We start from the raw sequence: 16,640 nt of genomic DNA, 5'->3' as shown, positions 1-16,640 counted from the left end.
GGAGATGCCTGAAGGCAGACAGGCCCTTATGGGGTTGATGGCAATAGCAAAGGGACGACATCCGGGATGGAATCCTGAGGCACACCGTTTTCCTTGATAAAGGTGCCCAACAAAGAAAAGCCCACATGTACCTTGAAAACTCGGTCTTTTGAAATATTCCTGAATTAAATGGGGCATGCATGAGTGGTGTAGAGAGTACGGAAGATGTCAGTCCTCCAGCAGGTGTCACAGACTTTCTCCAAATCGAAAAACATGGCCACAGTCTGGTATTTCTGCAGAAAACCATTCATGACATGAGTGGACAAGGTAATGAGACAGTCAACCACAGAATGGCATGCTCGAAGTCCACACTGTGCAGTGGTAAGTAAATTGCGAAATTCACGCAACCATAGCAGCCAGGCATGAATCATATGTTCCACCACCTTGCAAACACAGATGGTGAGAGAAATGGGTGTTTGTTCTTGCCAGGCTTGGGTATGGGTATGACAGGAAGTACCATGCCACAGATGCAGACCGGTGGGAGCAGTATTACGCTGCAGGGGCCATTCACCAGGGCTTCCAAGAGTCATGTGGTAATAATTGGAGGCACCGTGACAGCTGTGAACTACATCAAAACTGTGTATCAACCGCATCCCTTCACGCTTGATGTCTTCTCTGATGGAAATGGCACCTTCCAGCAGATAACTGTCCTTGTCACAAAGCCAGATTCATTTTACAGTGGTTTGTGCAGCATAACAGTAATCTCATGACATGTCGGTCACCAAAGTCACCCGATCTGAAGCCTATGGAGCACAGCTGGGATGCTATTAGGCATCAGCTCCACACTCACAAATTATCAGCCCATAACGGGTCAATGGAGGCGTCCGATCTCACCCGTTGGCTTTGGCCTGTGACATAAGGGTGTTGTGGTGTGTGACTTTATGATGGTGGGGAGTTTAGTTTATGAGTGTGTTGTGTTTGTAGATGTTGTCTTGTTGCAGCCGGAGGTGTCCCCTGGTGGTGTGTGTATTGGGTTCATTTGGGTATCGCTACTTGAACTGGACACTTATCGGCCGTGACTGTTATAGAAGAACATGAATTGGTTTCAGTGAGTTAAGAATTAAGTTTCTGTTGTGTTTGTGTTATTGCAGTGTCATTTGCTGCTTGTCACGTGGTAAGTCATTTAATTTAATTTGTGGTTGCTTTTGTTAGGTATGGATATGACTTCTAAGTACAATAGTGTGCGTCTGCGAGCTGAAATGGGGGATGATATGCTGTCCCTCATTAAGTTCCTGCAACTATTTGGGCTTCTTGTGAAATGCGGCGTGTGCAAGTAGAATGTGTGGTTAGCCAGAGTTCCGGTGTCTCAGACCAGGGACTGCTAAATGTGGCGGTGCCGAAGGGATAACCTCTGGCGCTCCATAAGGCATGGTACCTGGTTCGAGAGATCTAGGTTGGGCAGAGAGAGATAGTTTTGATGACTTATTATTTTTGTTATAGATACTCCCATAGTTTTTGTGCGCATGAGACTTGTGTGAGCAAGAGGACAGTTTTAGGTTGGTTTTCATGTTTAGGGAAGTCTATTCTGAATATATTAAGTACAGGGGTAAGCTGGGTGGGCCTGAGGTGAGGGCTGAGGTTGCCAAGTTGCAGTTTGGTAAGAGGAAATATGAGAGGGATAAGTCTCCGGATGGTTTACGGACGTGGGGGGCTGTTGTTTCTGGGGGTTGGTATTCAGAATGTGTTTTTAGGGTTTTGGAGGGGTGTACGAAGAGGGAATTGGTGGGGTTAATTTGAAACATAGTCTTCCTGTATTCAGAACCAGAATTATACCAATGTGCCACTTTGATGGAGCATCCATTTAAGCCACTGAATGTATACTCAATGAGATGGGAACAAAATGAAGAATAGCATAAGTGTTTCTAATCTGTGAATCACATATAACACTATTACACATGCCGAGAAGTCAACACACAGTCCTCTTCCTTGTAATAACTGCAACAATGCACAACCACGGAAATACGGAAGCGTCCGATCCCACCCGTCTGCTTTGACCCATGACGTCACAAATATGGCGGAAACAAAAACAAACACACACACTTTCCACAAGAAGCCTAATGACACTAACGGGACAAGCGCGGGAAATGGGGTGTTTTGGGTGGGGGGCAAACTAAATATAAACAAATTTAGACGCCTTGCGTAGCTACAACGTGTAAGTGAAGACAGCCATGCATGAATATCCACCCACCTCCCCAGGGGTCATAACCAATGCAACCCATAGAAGATAAAGATGCTTCAGTAGCTGATTAGTGTTTTTTGTCATTTAAAAAAAAAAAATCTCACAGGATAGAACGAACAGACCAGAAAGATAAATATAATAAACTAAAACAGAAATTCGAGGAAACAGATAATTAAAATAAGTAATAAGTGTTTTTAAATTTAAAAAAATCTCACGAGATAGAACGAACAGATCAGAAAAGTAAATAAAATAAGATAAAACAGAACTGGAGACAGCCACACTCAAACCAAACTCCGCGCCGTCATGACGTCACACACAACACCCTTACGTCACGGGTCAAAGCCGAGCGTGGGATCGTACGCTTCTGTCGACCCCACAACCACTGATGGTCACCCTCACCATCTGTTTTTACATTCGTTCATATCTAAATTAACACACTATGTGTGATATGAGAATGACAGTCAGACCACTTAACCAAGTGATTGCCTTTCTGTTTTGGTAAAATAAGTTGAGAGAATTTAATGTGGTGCATTGTTCAATTACATTGGGAATCTCTGTGTAACATTACAATGGATAGAAAGCCATGAATTTACCCACAAATAACATCAAGTATGCCTCACTCAACAATGAGGAAGATCAGTAGATCCACGACCAATGTTAATGTCCAAGCACACAACAGCAGCTAATACTTCAGAAGACCTATAGAAAACAGTGTCCTCAACTGCATCACAAGTATGTCCTGTCATCTAGGTATATACTCTTAATGAGAAGTATAAAGTATCGTATTTTACTAACAGACATGATGGTATTTATTTACGGCAGTACAGAGTTCGAAGTGGATAACACACACATTTGAAATGTCTCAAAAAACAGAGGAAGAATCTTAATAACAATAATGTGAGGAACGCATTACTGCCTACAGTGCTGCAGATATTCTGGACATATTAATTACTGAATAACAAGAGTATCTGTTGATATCTAGTTTTAGCAGGTATTACAATGTATGTGAAGGTTGTGCAAGACAGGGGGAAGGCTAGAGACTTCAGGGTTCATTCTGACAAAAGTGTTGAAGCTTTCACAAACTGTGAATTACAAGATCAGGAAAGAAAATTGTTCTTCACTTCCAGAAGCACTATTTCGAAAAGCACTCTAAGATGTTTTGCTGATCCACAACACAATGGTGATCTGACCCACGAAACTTTCAATTGGAAATTGAAAGGTGTTAGAGAGAGAATCAAGCTAATTATCTGATATGATTTAGAACACTGAGGGTGGAACATTTCTTATTCCATGTTGTTGTTCTTGTTGTGGTACTGGCGGCCTTCAGTCCAAAGACTGGTTTGATGTAACTCTCCATGGTAGTCTGTCCTGAGTAAGCTGTAACAGTATTCATCCCCTGGTTTACCTCTACAATTTTTTACACCCCCCCACCCCCATATAAACTTCCATCAGATAACAATAGACAGTTCATTTATACCTCATAAAGTATCATATCAACTGGATCAGTCTAGTTGTGCCACTAATTTATTTTCTCCTAAATTTGGTTCAGTAATTTCTCATTATTATTCAGTCTTTCAGTCTACTCACTCAATCTCCAGTATTCTTCTACAATACCTCATTTAATAAGCTTGTTTTCTACTTGTCTGAACTGCTATTCAACAATATTTTACTTCCTTACAAAGTTACACTCTAGACAAATACATTCTGCAAATACTTCCTTAGTTTAAAATTTATATTCGATGTTAATGAATTCTTGTTTATTAGAAATGTTCCTCTTGCTAGAGCCAATCTGCAATTTACTTCCTCTCTATTTCGGCTATCGTCAGTTACTTTGATGCCCAAATAGCAAAATTCACTATTATTTTCAATGTCATTTCCTAATTAATTTCCTAGGAATCGCCTGATGCAACTGAAAGACTACAAAGGCTACCATTAGGCCTACCCTTGATTTACTTTCGTTGATGGTCATCTGACAACACTATCGGTTCCGTTCAACTGCTTCTCCAAATCTTTTGCTGTTCCTGACAGAATCAGAAAGTCGTCGGCAAACCTCAAGGCTCTAAATTTCTTTCAATGTAGAACTTAAATTCCTTCAAATACTTATTCCATATTGAACGTAATTCAAGAAATGTCATACTCTGCTATTTTGTGAAGCAACTGCTACGTGTAAGAGCTCGTATTTAAGGCATGGGTAATTCAGTCAGTGTTTTGTAGCAGCTCGCACTTACTTTTGGGTGATTTGTGACCATACAATTTTCGCAGACATTTACTCGGTGTTCGAAACAAAATTGATTCGTTACTCTTCGTTTTGGACATTTGCAGAGACCCATAACTATTAAGGCACTTCAAATGCAATGTAACTCACTATAATACACATAAACACACGTTACAAACGGAGCAACATCACACAAACATTCATCACTCGACAACTTCACTACCGGGCCACGTCCATACAACAAACACCTGACAAACCCTTCCCAGTCCTTAAGCAGCAAAGACAAACCTACTTATAGCACTGGAACAAAAACAAAGCAAGACAGATACTACTGTTTAGTGCTAATGTATCGACAAACGTAAGTCGACGATGTGGAACATCGTGAAATGGGACGTGTCAAAACAAAACGAAAGTGCAGAGGACGTAGGTGAAGCGAGAAAAGTGATAAGTTGATCTTGATCAAAAACTTTCTACATTCAACACTGCACTTTATAGACTGTGTGTAGAGAAAGTATTTTTATCTTTCCGTAGTCCCTGTACCCCAAGCCGGTTCTCTCAAGGTACAGAATGGGATCACTAGGTACTGTAAATGAACAGCATCAGTGGTGGAAGGAAAACAGGTACAGCAGACAGCGGGAGAAGAATGCCTGTGAGGCCTGAGATGAGAAGTGGGAAAGCTGCTTTCCTTACTTTCTACCGAGCGAGGTGGCGCAGTGGTTAGCACACTGGACCCGCGTACGGGAGAACGACGATCCAATCCCGCGTTCGACAATCCTAATTTAGGTTTTCCGTGATTTCCCTAAATCGCTCCAGGCAAATGCCGGGATGGTTCCTTTGAAGGGGCACGGCCGACTTCCTTTCCTGTCCTTCCCTAATCCGATGAGACGGATGACCTCGCTGTCTGGTCTCCTCACCCAAAAACAACCCAACCAACCTTACTTTCTGCCTCACAGCTGCCAGTGGCCCGCGTTATTGTCCGTCCGAAAAATATTGCCTTAGTCCTTACTTAGTTTTTCTGTGTTGGATTTCCTTATTCATCGTTGATGTTCTCGGTTTTTATTTTATTGAAGGGTTGTATTCACTAGTTTTTTAAATCTATTTTGTTTCCGGTTTTGTTTCGTTGTTGGTTTGCTTTGACAAAGAACAGTACTTAATTCAGAGACTATTTCTTGTGCCTCTGCGATCTATTAAGACCGCAAGAAAGAGAGGGCAGTTCATAGCGATGGAAGCCTATGGAAGTAACAAAAAGTAGTTCAAAAGCTAATGAAATAAAATGAAGCACTGACTAAAAATAGTATAATTTCACCTGAAATAACAAAATCCTAGGATTTTTATGTCACTTATCCTACTTTCACCTCTGGCAATGTCTGTTGGTGTGAAAATCGTAGAGATTTACTATGGTTTGCAAGGTATGTTAAACTGTAGGTCCGCCTATAACTGGCTGGGTAAGTAAGCTTAAAGTTCAGAGAAGGGCAATGCATACTACCTCAAACATGAGGATATGTAGTAAAGCACTAGGCTGTTCAAAATCGTCTTCAAGTTGATGCCTCTTTTGATTTACTTACTTATTTAGAAATAAGATGATGTGCATTTTTCATAGAAATGACAATTAGATGTTTTAATTAGCACATATTTGACGATTTTTATATTAAAAAACAGTTTCCAATATTACCGACTTTTTCTTTACATATTCAAAGAAATGCTCATCGAAAAGGCAACTTTGTTTAAAAATTTGAATCCACAGGGAATATATACTAGGCTTCTCAAATGGCATTTGAGCACTCTGCCAGAGAACCACACTGTTTGTCAGAAAACGTATCTTATTCTCGTCTATTAAAGATGGATAGTAAACTGCAGTGTCAACACTCACAAGAATTTTTCAGGGTTGCATTGAACTGCTTTGGGAAACTGAAATTTGAGTTTTGAACTTCATGTACCATAAATAAATAAGAAATTACAAAAATACAATTGTTGTGACGCTTCCTTGTGAGTCAAGCACAGAGCTTCTAATGTGCCAATGCTCTTCATAGTAATAATGAGAAGTAACGAGTTTCCATGATCTGCTGATACATTAGGAAGACTATACATTATTTTGGGATTCTGGATTCAAGTGGAAGGAATGTGGAAACAAAAGGAAAATTTTGACTGAGTCCTTTTTTTTGCTTACATCGCTAGCACCAACATAGAAATTCTTGTAAATATGCATGCAAATAGTCACATTCCCACTAAAAAATAAACAGACGAGAAAACCCAAAGTTTGACGATGTTTCATGGTATAAAACAAGACATTTATCGGTAATCAATGCTGACCATGTAATTCCCCATTTCTCCCACTTTACTAGATAATCAAACAATTCACAGGTGTATTGTCAGTTTACAGTGTCCAGTAGACACAAACTTTCGGCACTCACACGTGTCACCATCCTCGGGTTACATACTGAAATATTGTACCCGCCGGACACTATGAATTGACAGTACCTGCATTCTTAGTCCAATAGAGTGTGTCATGTCTCCAGTCGCAAGCGGGATAATGTAGTTTCTATACACTGTATACTCTCTTCTGGGTAAGTGTCATCCACAGACAAATGTCAGACACATCTCTTCACTACCAAGGACATTAGAAGGTCGTACTGTGCTACAATATGATATTCCAACCTATCATTCATTCATACAGTCAACATTACAATGGTGGTTCGACCCATCAAGTTGGTAATCCGCCAGTATGCCCCCAAACCCCTCCCCAAACATCCATTGTAGCACCATCTTGCACGTAGCAGGAATCAACTGAATGGAATGGCATACAGTAAATGCTCACAGGACCTGACTGAATATTCTTGAGTTCAGAATATAATCTTCTCTGTTTATAAGCCGCATCACTTTGAATAAAGTACTTGAGGTTTCGACACTGCCTCTGCCATCATCACGAGGAGTAGAAACCGTTGACGTCTGGGGCTGTGACGGTGTTCTCGTTACATAGGCGCGATGGCAGCGCCTGAAACCTTCGAGAGAAGCAGAACTGGTTTAAGGTTCAAGCGACACAAGTGGCCAGTTGGGGCACCAAACTGAGAGAGGTGTCAAAAGTGCACAAGTGCAAAATTTATGTACCGGGTGTGACATAATGAGTAGTGAAAACTCACTTCGGTGGAAGTGTATGGGTAATGTGGTGGGTGCCCGATGATATGTCACGAAATCAAATTCCCTTTAATATACAGACAATTTTGCAGTAATTTGAAGTACAGTAAGTTCATATTCCACACTATAATGCTGCTGAAATACTTTGCGTTTCCACAAATGCTGTGTTCATTTAACTGTAATCGGTATTAAAAGGAATAGCTGAAGCCTGTATTTAGATTCATTTCATAAGATTTAAGAACATTTCTGCCGCTGAAGTACTGATTCACTTACACAGATGAAGAAAAAGTCATTTTATTTTGATATAGCGCTCTCTAATCACGTACAAATGCAAACGAGTCGAAACCTGCGCTGTCGAATAAATTTCACTAAATGAGAATATTTTGCTGTTGCTTTAGTTGATGAAGTTGCTGGGAATATGGTAGGAGAAGCTACATGAGACCAGTAAGTTAAATGGCATTTAACGTGTCTGATAATTACACCAGTACTGTTTGTCCACAGGCTAGTTGTACAGAACAACGTTATCGCGCGACACATCTTCCTACAGACGGAAACAGAATTTCGAAAACCGTTTTTCGCTGTCGTTTTTACATGTCGCCTGGAAAACGCTGTTATAGTTCATGATTTAGTCAGCACGATCGCTATTTCTCTTTAATTAGAAGAGGTATGAACAGCTTCAGTCTAATAGTTCTACTTATCCTTCACTGTACAGAAGGCCACTCCTTCCATATTAGCCGAAAATTTTTAAAAACAAGACGAAACTTGACAGCCCAAGCACGTTTCAAAACCGGTTGCTTTTACATGGGAGCGAAAACCGATTGTGGAATTGGCAAACCGGCAACCATAAGCGGATTTCCAGAATTGATTTTGGAGTGCTTACATGACCACCCAGAATTGGGAAAATGGTTTACGAAATCCGGTTCTGGGAGCCCCATGTAAACGGGCTGTATGCTAGTTAGCTGTTCGAGCTGTGGTGAGGGTTACCTGTACAAGTTTTCGATATATAAGTTCGATATATAAGGAAGAACTTTTACGATGCGACGTTGTGATGTGTCTTCGCATTGCTGAAGTTCTCTGTATTGTTGTTGTTTATGTTAAGTTTTGAGCGCGGGAGAATGAGTTGCAGTGTATGGGTAAGGGGATGATAATGAATGACAGCTGACACTGTATCAACGTTTTGTAATAGTGACACCGAAATGTTTGAAATTACGTGCAGTACTACTCTCTTTACTGTTGGGACCTTTCCCATGGTTTTCGTCTTGGAGGAAAATGATGAAAACAAAATTATCGCCCAAATGATCCAGGTGATATGACATGTCAGATTAGTAGTCGTAGTATAACAAATTATGTTATATACGTAAGTTTACCGTCTGTGATACAACGTATATTATGTAGAGACCACGTTCTTACTAAATATAGATGTTAACGTGATGTCTGCTATCATAAATGTAAAGATCAAAAGTTTATGATACTAATCAAGCTTAGGCTGCGACATTTTGAGAGATATCTGCATGGTGTAAGGATGAAGCGATAGTTAACTACAGTATCTCCCTATTGCAATTATGGAGGCATTTTGTGATAGATGAGCACATAAACAAGTGACGGATTATGGTATCCCAGTTTATGAACTTTCTTTCTAATTCAGGTATACAACGTGTGTGTCTCTGTGCTCAGGTGAACTAATGTTTGCAATCTGTGTTACGGATCTAATTTATGAGCTTGTTCACCACTCGCTGTCTCCACAGTTTGGTAAATGGCTACCTTTACTCATCCCATTATTTTGCCCAGAAATTTGTAGTATTGTAACCTAAAAAAAGTGCAAGTGGTAGAGAGCTGCCCATCCTCTCACTGTAGTACACAAAAGATGTGGTATGTTTGCTAAGAAACAGCACCTGTTACTCAGCAGCTACAAAATTAAGTGCCAAAGGTCTGAAAATTACAGCCAAAACAATTTTGATGATCAGAAGAGCAATTCTGGAAGTTGTGAGGCACTACCATAAACAAATCCTATCTCAAGGCTTCTCATAAAATTTGAACACTGTTCAGTCATATTTTGAGGCCGTCAGTGGTACAAAAATTAGTGTTAAAAGAAAGTTAAATTAGTCTTCCAAATGTTCTTGCTTCTTTTTATTTGTTTATATGACCATTGAACATTTCGACAACAGTGTGATACAAGCCAGGAAATACATTATAGAATGTGTAATTGCTTACAAATTATGTAAAGAAAATTATAGTTGTACAAAGAATAATATTTGCATATACAGGTTGTTTCACAATTTCTACCACAGGCTTCTAGTGATTGTAGAAGAGGCTTAGTGGTTAAAGTTTTGATAAGTGACTATGTCCAGAAATAAAATAAGTTTGATGACAAGATCACTTTCAAATTACCATCTTCATGGTGGAGACCTGTGTGCTTTACAGCAGCTGATCCACCGGGTGACCACGCTGTTCATGTTGCAAGGTGTATCAGTGGTGCGTGCTTACATAACCAAGGTCCACAAACTCTGTTGTGTGCCAAATAATTTCTATTCCTGCCAGAACTCGTGCAAGGAGATCAAATTCCAACTATACAGGAGTCTTATACACAACTCTTCATACTGCCCCATAAGAAAAAAAATTGAGAGAGTCAAATCTGACAATCATGATGGACAGGGAGTTGGTCCAGCTCAAGCTATCCACCTTTCACTGCACATTTACTTCAGATGTTCAAGAATGCCAGGTGCAAAATGTGCACATGTGCCCTCATGTTGGAACATCATTTGCTGATGGAGTGATTGTGGCAAATCTTCCAATAACTCCACGAGCACCTTCAATAGGAATGTCAGATATAAGGGACCTGTTAGTGCTACAGAAGAATGTACGACGCAGTAAGATGACCATCAATGATACTGGCTGATACATTGATACTGAAATTCACTTGAATCAGTACCGATTTTCAATTAATATATGGGCAAGAATTATTGCTGATTGCCAAACAGGTTGACTGGTGCAAGATATCTTCACTTCCTATCGAGTAAGTTACCTGTACTACTAGAGGTGGTACCATTTTAACAGTGGCTGGAGATGCAGTTAATGCATGTGGAACATGAGCCCATTTTCTCTAAAATGTCTCAGAACACCTCATACAAAAATTCAGTGGGCGATGGATTGTCTAGGGATGTCCAGTACATTGGTCAGCTTGTTTCTCCAACCATAATCCCTTGAGTGTTTGTTTGTGGGGACACATGAAATCTTTGGTGTATGCAAGCTCCGTTACTGACTTCAGACACTAGAGGAATGTGTTAGCAATGGGTGCCACCACCTCTGTGACCAGCATGGAGTTTTCCGGAGGGTGCATGATTACTTAAGACATCTTCCAGAAGTGTGGCTTACTATGAATGTACACCATATTGAGCATCTCCTCTAGCGATGACTCAGAAGCGTAGGTCATTTATAATAGCAAACAGATTACATTAGAAGCTATGCCATTTCACAGTAACAGAATATGTTCTCATTACTTTACTGCATTCTACAGGTTGTTTGTAATAGCAAAGAGCTTGCAGTAGAAGAGATGTATTTCACAGTAGTGAAACTGAAAAGGTACTCATAGCTCTTAAGGTATGCATTTTAGGAACCATGTTCACTGGACTTTCTTCTGTTTCTCAGGATATGGAACACTTTTTTTAGCACCCTGTATCAGAACTGCTGGGATTGTTAATATCTTGGGAACTTTAAATTTGTTTCTACGAGAATTACTAGAAAATATTTTCGTGCTACATCTTGTGGCTTTCATTTGAAGCTGTAATAACCATGGTATATGCACATTTGTAGTACAACAGCAGACCAGAATGCAGTAAGCTAAATATGGGTATATGAGGCCTTAGTACATTTTTAATAAAATGTCTTCATTTATAGTGCTAGGCATTTTCTTCATAATGAATAGTGTGTTACAGCCTAAGTTTGAGTAAATCTTATCGTTGTTGTGGTCTTCAGTCTGAAGACTGATCTGATGCAGCTCTGCATGCTAATCTATCCTGAGCAAGTCTCTTAAATATTATCTGTGTGATTTTTCCAAGTCATGTATCTGTCTTGTACCACATCCAGGAATCTGTATCTTTTGGGCTGAATTTCCAACATAAAGTCTAAAGCTATCAGTGTGAACTACTCTGGTGGCATGTACCTGCAATTACATTGTTTTGCTTCCATTTATAAACATATTGTTGCTATAGAAATATTTATTTGCCTTTTCAATGCTCAGAGAGAGTTGTGTTTGAAGTTCATTAATGATGTAACAGCAAGTAATAAGACAAGTATAGTCAGCATAACTCCTCCAACAACATTTAGGTCTTTTATGTACCAGACAAAAATAAATGGTCCAGATACTGAACTATGTTATCTACTTAAAGAGGTCTAAGACAGGTATTGGATTTTATATTGCACAGGGTTGCAGCCAGGCGAGAATTATTTAGGGAACTGGTTTAAAAAAATTATTTCAAATACCTCGGTCAAATCTTTGCAAGTTTTCTCCCAGAGCAACTTTGGTTGTGTCTGCGTGACACAAGCTGCCTACCTTTCAGAACCAAGGCAGTTCTCTTTAGTTAAAGCTGCTGACTAGAGACACATTGAGCCCTCTGAAACTGCTAGCAAATTCACGCCATCGGTTTTAGCCAATAGCGTGTGTGGGATACATGTCACGTGTGTGGATGCTGGAGGATTCTGCAGTGCAGAAGACAGTTGCTTTGCTCTTTTGTGATCCAGACCTCAGGCAGAACAGAAGTTTTTCTTGGCTCTGCGTTCCATGACAGGCTGCCAGCATAACTTAACATGAACTGTTTCTCCTTCCATTGCCCACTTATCATCCTAAACTGGCCTAAACCACTCTAAGCACGCACTTTGTATTCTGTACACCAAAATATATTTATTTTACATAATTTTCATTCTGTCATTTAATGGCAGCCTTAGATGCCCACTCAAAAGTCCTGACCATTCAACCTCATGTCCATTGTCGTCGTAAGCCAGATGCAGCAACCTTCTTCCCCCTTCTCTGCTGATGTACAATATTTAGTTTCATGACACTGTAATCTATGTTTCACAAAAAATTATACAGGATTGGCTTACTTTTCTCTTACACCATAATGGTAAAGTTACTACACACGTCTCATGACGTACACAATCAAGAGCTTTAGAAAAGTCAAGAAACAAACCACAAACTTTCACTTTTTTATCTAACTCTTTGAAATGATTGATACAAAGTTAGCAACTGCTGTCTTAGATGACACACGTTTCCTAAAACCATACTTTGCCTCACTTAGGCTGTTCTGTATGCCTATTAGCTTAAGTAAACGGTTTTTTATTATTATTTTCAATATTTTTGACAAGACATAAGTTCTAGTTATGGAATTAAACAATATAATAAAAAGGATAGTTGCTACTCACCATATAGTGAAGATTCTGAGTCACAGAAAGGCACACCAAAAAGACTGTTGGAAAGTTAGCTTTTCACCAGCAAGGTCTTTGTCAAAAATAGACAACAGAAAGGCACACCAAAAAGACTGTTGGAAAGTTGGCTTTTCACCAGCAAGGTCTTTGTCAAAAATAGACAACAGAAAGGCACACCAAAAAGACTGTTGGAAAGTTAGCTTTTCACCAGCAAGGTCTTTGTCAAAAATAGACAACTTACACACACACACACACACACACACACACACACACACACACACACACAAAAATGCAACTCTCACACACACACGACCACAGTCTCTGGCAGCTGGAGCCAGTATGGAACTGTAATTTAAGGTGTCTGTTTTGTTACCTTCCTTCTATAATTAACTTACTTTACTCTTTTTAAGCATTCAGGAAAAATATCTTCTTCCAGAGTTACTTTTATTAATAAAGTAAATGGTCCTACTGTATAACATTTACACTGAAGAGCCAAAGAAATTGGTACACCTGCCTAATATCGCATAGGGTCCCCGTGAGCATGCAGAAGTGCTACAACATGACATGGCATACACTTGACCAATCTCTGAACTAGTACTGGAGGGAACTGACACCATTAATCATGCAGGGCTGTCCACAAATCTATGAGAGTATGAGGGGTGGAGATCTCTTCTGAACAGCATGTCATAAGCACCCCAGATAAGCTCAATAATGTTCATGTCTGGGGAGTTTGGTGGTCAGCAGAAGTGTTCAGACTCGGAAGAGTCTTCCTGAAGGCACTCTGTAGCAATTCTGGACTTTTGGGGTGTCGCACTGTCCTGCTGGAACTGCCCAAGTCAATCAGAATGCACAATGGACATGAATGGATGCAGGTGATCAGACAGGATGCTTATGCATGTGTCGCCTCACAGAGTCATTTAGAAGTATCAGGGGTCCCATATCATTTCAACTGCACACGTCCCACACCATTACAGATCTTCCACCAGCTTGAACAGTCCCCTGCTGACATGCAGAGTCCATGTATTCATGAGGTTGTCTCCATACCCGTACACGTCCATCCGCTCAATACAAGTTGAAATGAGACTCGTCTGACCAGGCAACATGTTCCCAATCATCAACAGTCCAATGTCAGTGTTGATGGGCCCAGGTGAGGAGCAAACCTTTGTGTCGTGCAGTAATCAAGGGTACACGAGTGGGTCTTCGGTTCCAAAAGCCGATATCGAATATGTTTCATTAGGTAGTTCACAGGCTGACACTTGTTGGTGGCCCAGCATTGAAACCTGGAGCACTTTGTGGAAGGGTTGCACTTCTGTCACACTGAACAGTTCTCTTCAGTCATCATTGGTCCCATTCTTGCAGGATCTTTTTCTGGCCACAGTGATGTTGGAGATTTGATGTTTTACTAGATTCATGATATTCACGGTACACTTGTGAAATGGTGATGCATGAAAATCTCCACTTCATTGCTACGTTGGAGATGCTGTGTCCCAACATTTGTGCGCAAACTGTAACGCCATGCTGAAACTCACTAAATCTTGATAATCGGCCATTGTAGCAGCTGTAACCGATTTAACAACTGTGCCAGCACTTGTTGTCTTATATAGGTGTTGCCGACCGCAGCGCTGTATTCTGCCTGTTTATGTATCTCTGTGTTTGAAGACACATGCCTATACCAATTTCTTTCATGCTTCAGTGTATAATTTTTTAATTACATTAGAAATACTATTGGTACTCTTAGCTTTTGAAAGTTTGATTGTTTTTACTGTTTCATACTTATCTATTGGAAACAGAAACAAATTTTCTGTTATTTCAGCAGTGTTAATTTTTAATCTATAGAACTTATTGTTGATTTTATTTTTCTGCGGTCTATCGTACATCCTCTCTGATGCTTCTATTTTTAGGAGAAACCCACTGTTTCCTTGCTTTCTTACTTATGGGACACATTGGTCCCATAGATGCCTCATGATATTTTAAACCAAAAACCCAAATGAATTAGTTCCACTCTTAACTATAGTTCGATACAGAATGTAATACTTTTTGCTGCTATTGGACAAATATGTGTGTTGTATCTGTCTACAAAAGTCAGCTGAATTGATCTTCAGGACTGCCACATGTTATTGCAAATATCTGTCTGTAGCATAAAAAATTCCCAGACATATTCTAAGTTGAAATATAATAACCTGTCTGGAATGAAACTATATTTCTTAGGACACCCAGTCTAGTTTCAGAGAGCTCCAGTTTCTCTTTGGCACTTTCAGAAGTAATGAACTGGATTTCTTGTTCCCGTAATATTTAATGTGGTATCCAAAATATCTAAAATTAAAAACTAAACTACTTCTGAACAGGCCTCAGAAGCCCCAACAGTACCTATGGACCACTGTGTCAGCCCCAGCCAATATGTGTCACTGAATGTGGTCAGTACACTGCTCTTCTGGCCATTGTCAGTTTTTCTAACTGGTGCTGCTGCTTCTCAGTCAAGCAGCTCCCCAGGTGGCCTCAAAAGGGCTGAGTACACTATGCTTTCAAACAGCACTCGGCAGACCCTACTGTCACCCATTCAGGTACTAATCAAGCCCCAGATCACTTAACTTTGATGATCTGACGGGAACTGGTGTCACCACTTGGCAAGGCCATTGATATCTAAAATGTCTATAAAGGAAATATGTATGATTGAAGTACTTAGCTTTGCAGATGGACATAGCACTTATTGTCAGGAATATAGCAATTCATAAGTTTGGAGGAGAATCTTCCATGGGCTTTGAAATAATTTTGGGTGTGCCTAATGGAAAAGTGATATGAGTATAATTTCAAACAATGGAAAATCCAGGGTGGAAAGTAACGATGTTGTGAAAAGGAAAGTTGTCACTCTTCATATAGTGGAGATGCTGAGTCGCAGATAGGCACAACAAAAAGACTGTCACAAATGTAGCATTCAGCCAGTAAGGCCGTTGTCAACATTAGACAACACACACATACAGACTCACATAGACGCAAGTGGACCACACTGTTGCTGAGTGCGCTGCCAAACATGACATCCTTCATTTCAGTGACTGCTTCACAGCCTGTGCCATATGGATCCTTACCACCAACACCAGCTTTTCTGAATTGCATAGGTGGGAACTTTCCGTGCTATATATCCTATGTTCCCATAACCCTCCTGGCCTCAACCTTCGTTAGTCATTGTCCTCTGCCATCCAGCCCCTTCTCTGTTCCCATTCCAGCACTACTCAGACCTCATTCCTCCATCGCATTGAGTCTTTTTTACTTCTCTCCTTTTCTGCTATCCTCCCCCCCCACTTTCTCTCCACCTTTCTGCTGCCGTCCCTAACCTCCTGATTGCACGTGGCTGCCCTACCCTATTTCCACCTCGTCCCTGCGTGTTCCCTAACAGCACGTCACTGTCCCCCACCCCTACCACACAATCCCCCCTCCCCACTCCAGCCTCCTCCTTACCTCCATCCAGTTGTCTCTCCCATCGTGCACTGGTGCTGCTGCTTGCAGTGTGGCCTCAGTTGCCTGAGACTGCAGTCATGTTTGTGTGAGTTACGTTTGTGTGAGTGTGTATGTGTGTGTTTGATATCTAATTTTGACAAAGCCTTACTTGCCAAAAGCTGTATTTGTGGCAGTCTATTTGCAACTCAGCATCTATGCTATATG

General features: G+C 40.5%; 2 protein-coding genes across 7 annotated transcripts in view; one reads left to right on the top strand and one right to left on the bottom strand.

Moving 5' to 3' along the window:
• LOC124802739 (zinc finger protein-like 1) overlaps positions 1-4,693 on the bottom strand; it is a 37,985-nt gene extending 33,292 nt beyond the window's left edge. The window contains exon 1 of the mRNA XM_047263725.1: positions 4,447-4,693. Coding sequence (XP_047119681.1) covers positions 4,447-4,548 — 102 coding nt within the window. The 5' untranslated portion in view covers positions 4,549-4,693. The remainder of the gene's footprint in view (positions 1-4,446) is intronic.
• A 3,944-nt stretch (positions 4,694-8,637) lies between these two features.
• The window catches only part of LOC124710380, a 192,561-nt gene continuing 184,558 nt past the window's right edge, over positions 8,638-16,640 (top strand). For all 6 annotated transcript variants that reach the window (XM_047240922.1, XM_047240921.1, XM_047240920.1 and 3 more), the window contains exon 1: positions 8,638-8,869. In XM_047240922.1, the coding sequence (XP_047096878.1) occupies positions 8,717-8,869 (153 nt within the window). In that variant the 5' untranslated portion in view covers positions 8,638-8,716. The remainder of the gene's footprint in view (positions 8,870-16,640) is intronic.

Source organism: Schistocerca piceifrons, chromosome 1 (genome assembly GCF_021461385.2).
Source record: "Schistocerca piceifrons isolate TAMUIC-IGC-003096 chromosome 1, iqSchPice1.1, whole genome shotgun sequence".
NCBI lineage: Eukaryota > Metazoa > Arthropoda > Insecta > Orthoptera > Acrididae > Schistocerca > Schistocerca piceifrons.
This window is presented reverse-complemented; position numbering and strand designations above follow the sequence as displayed.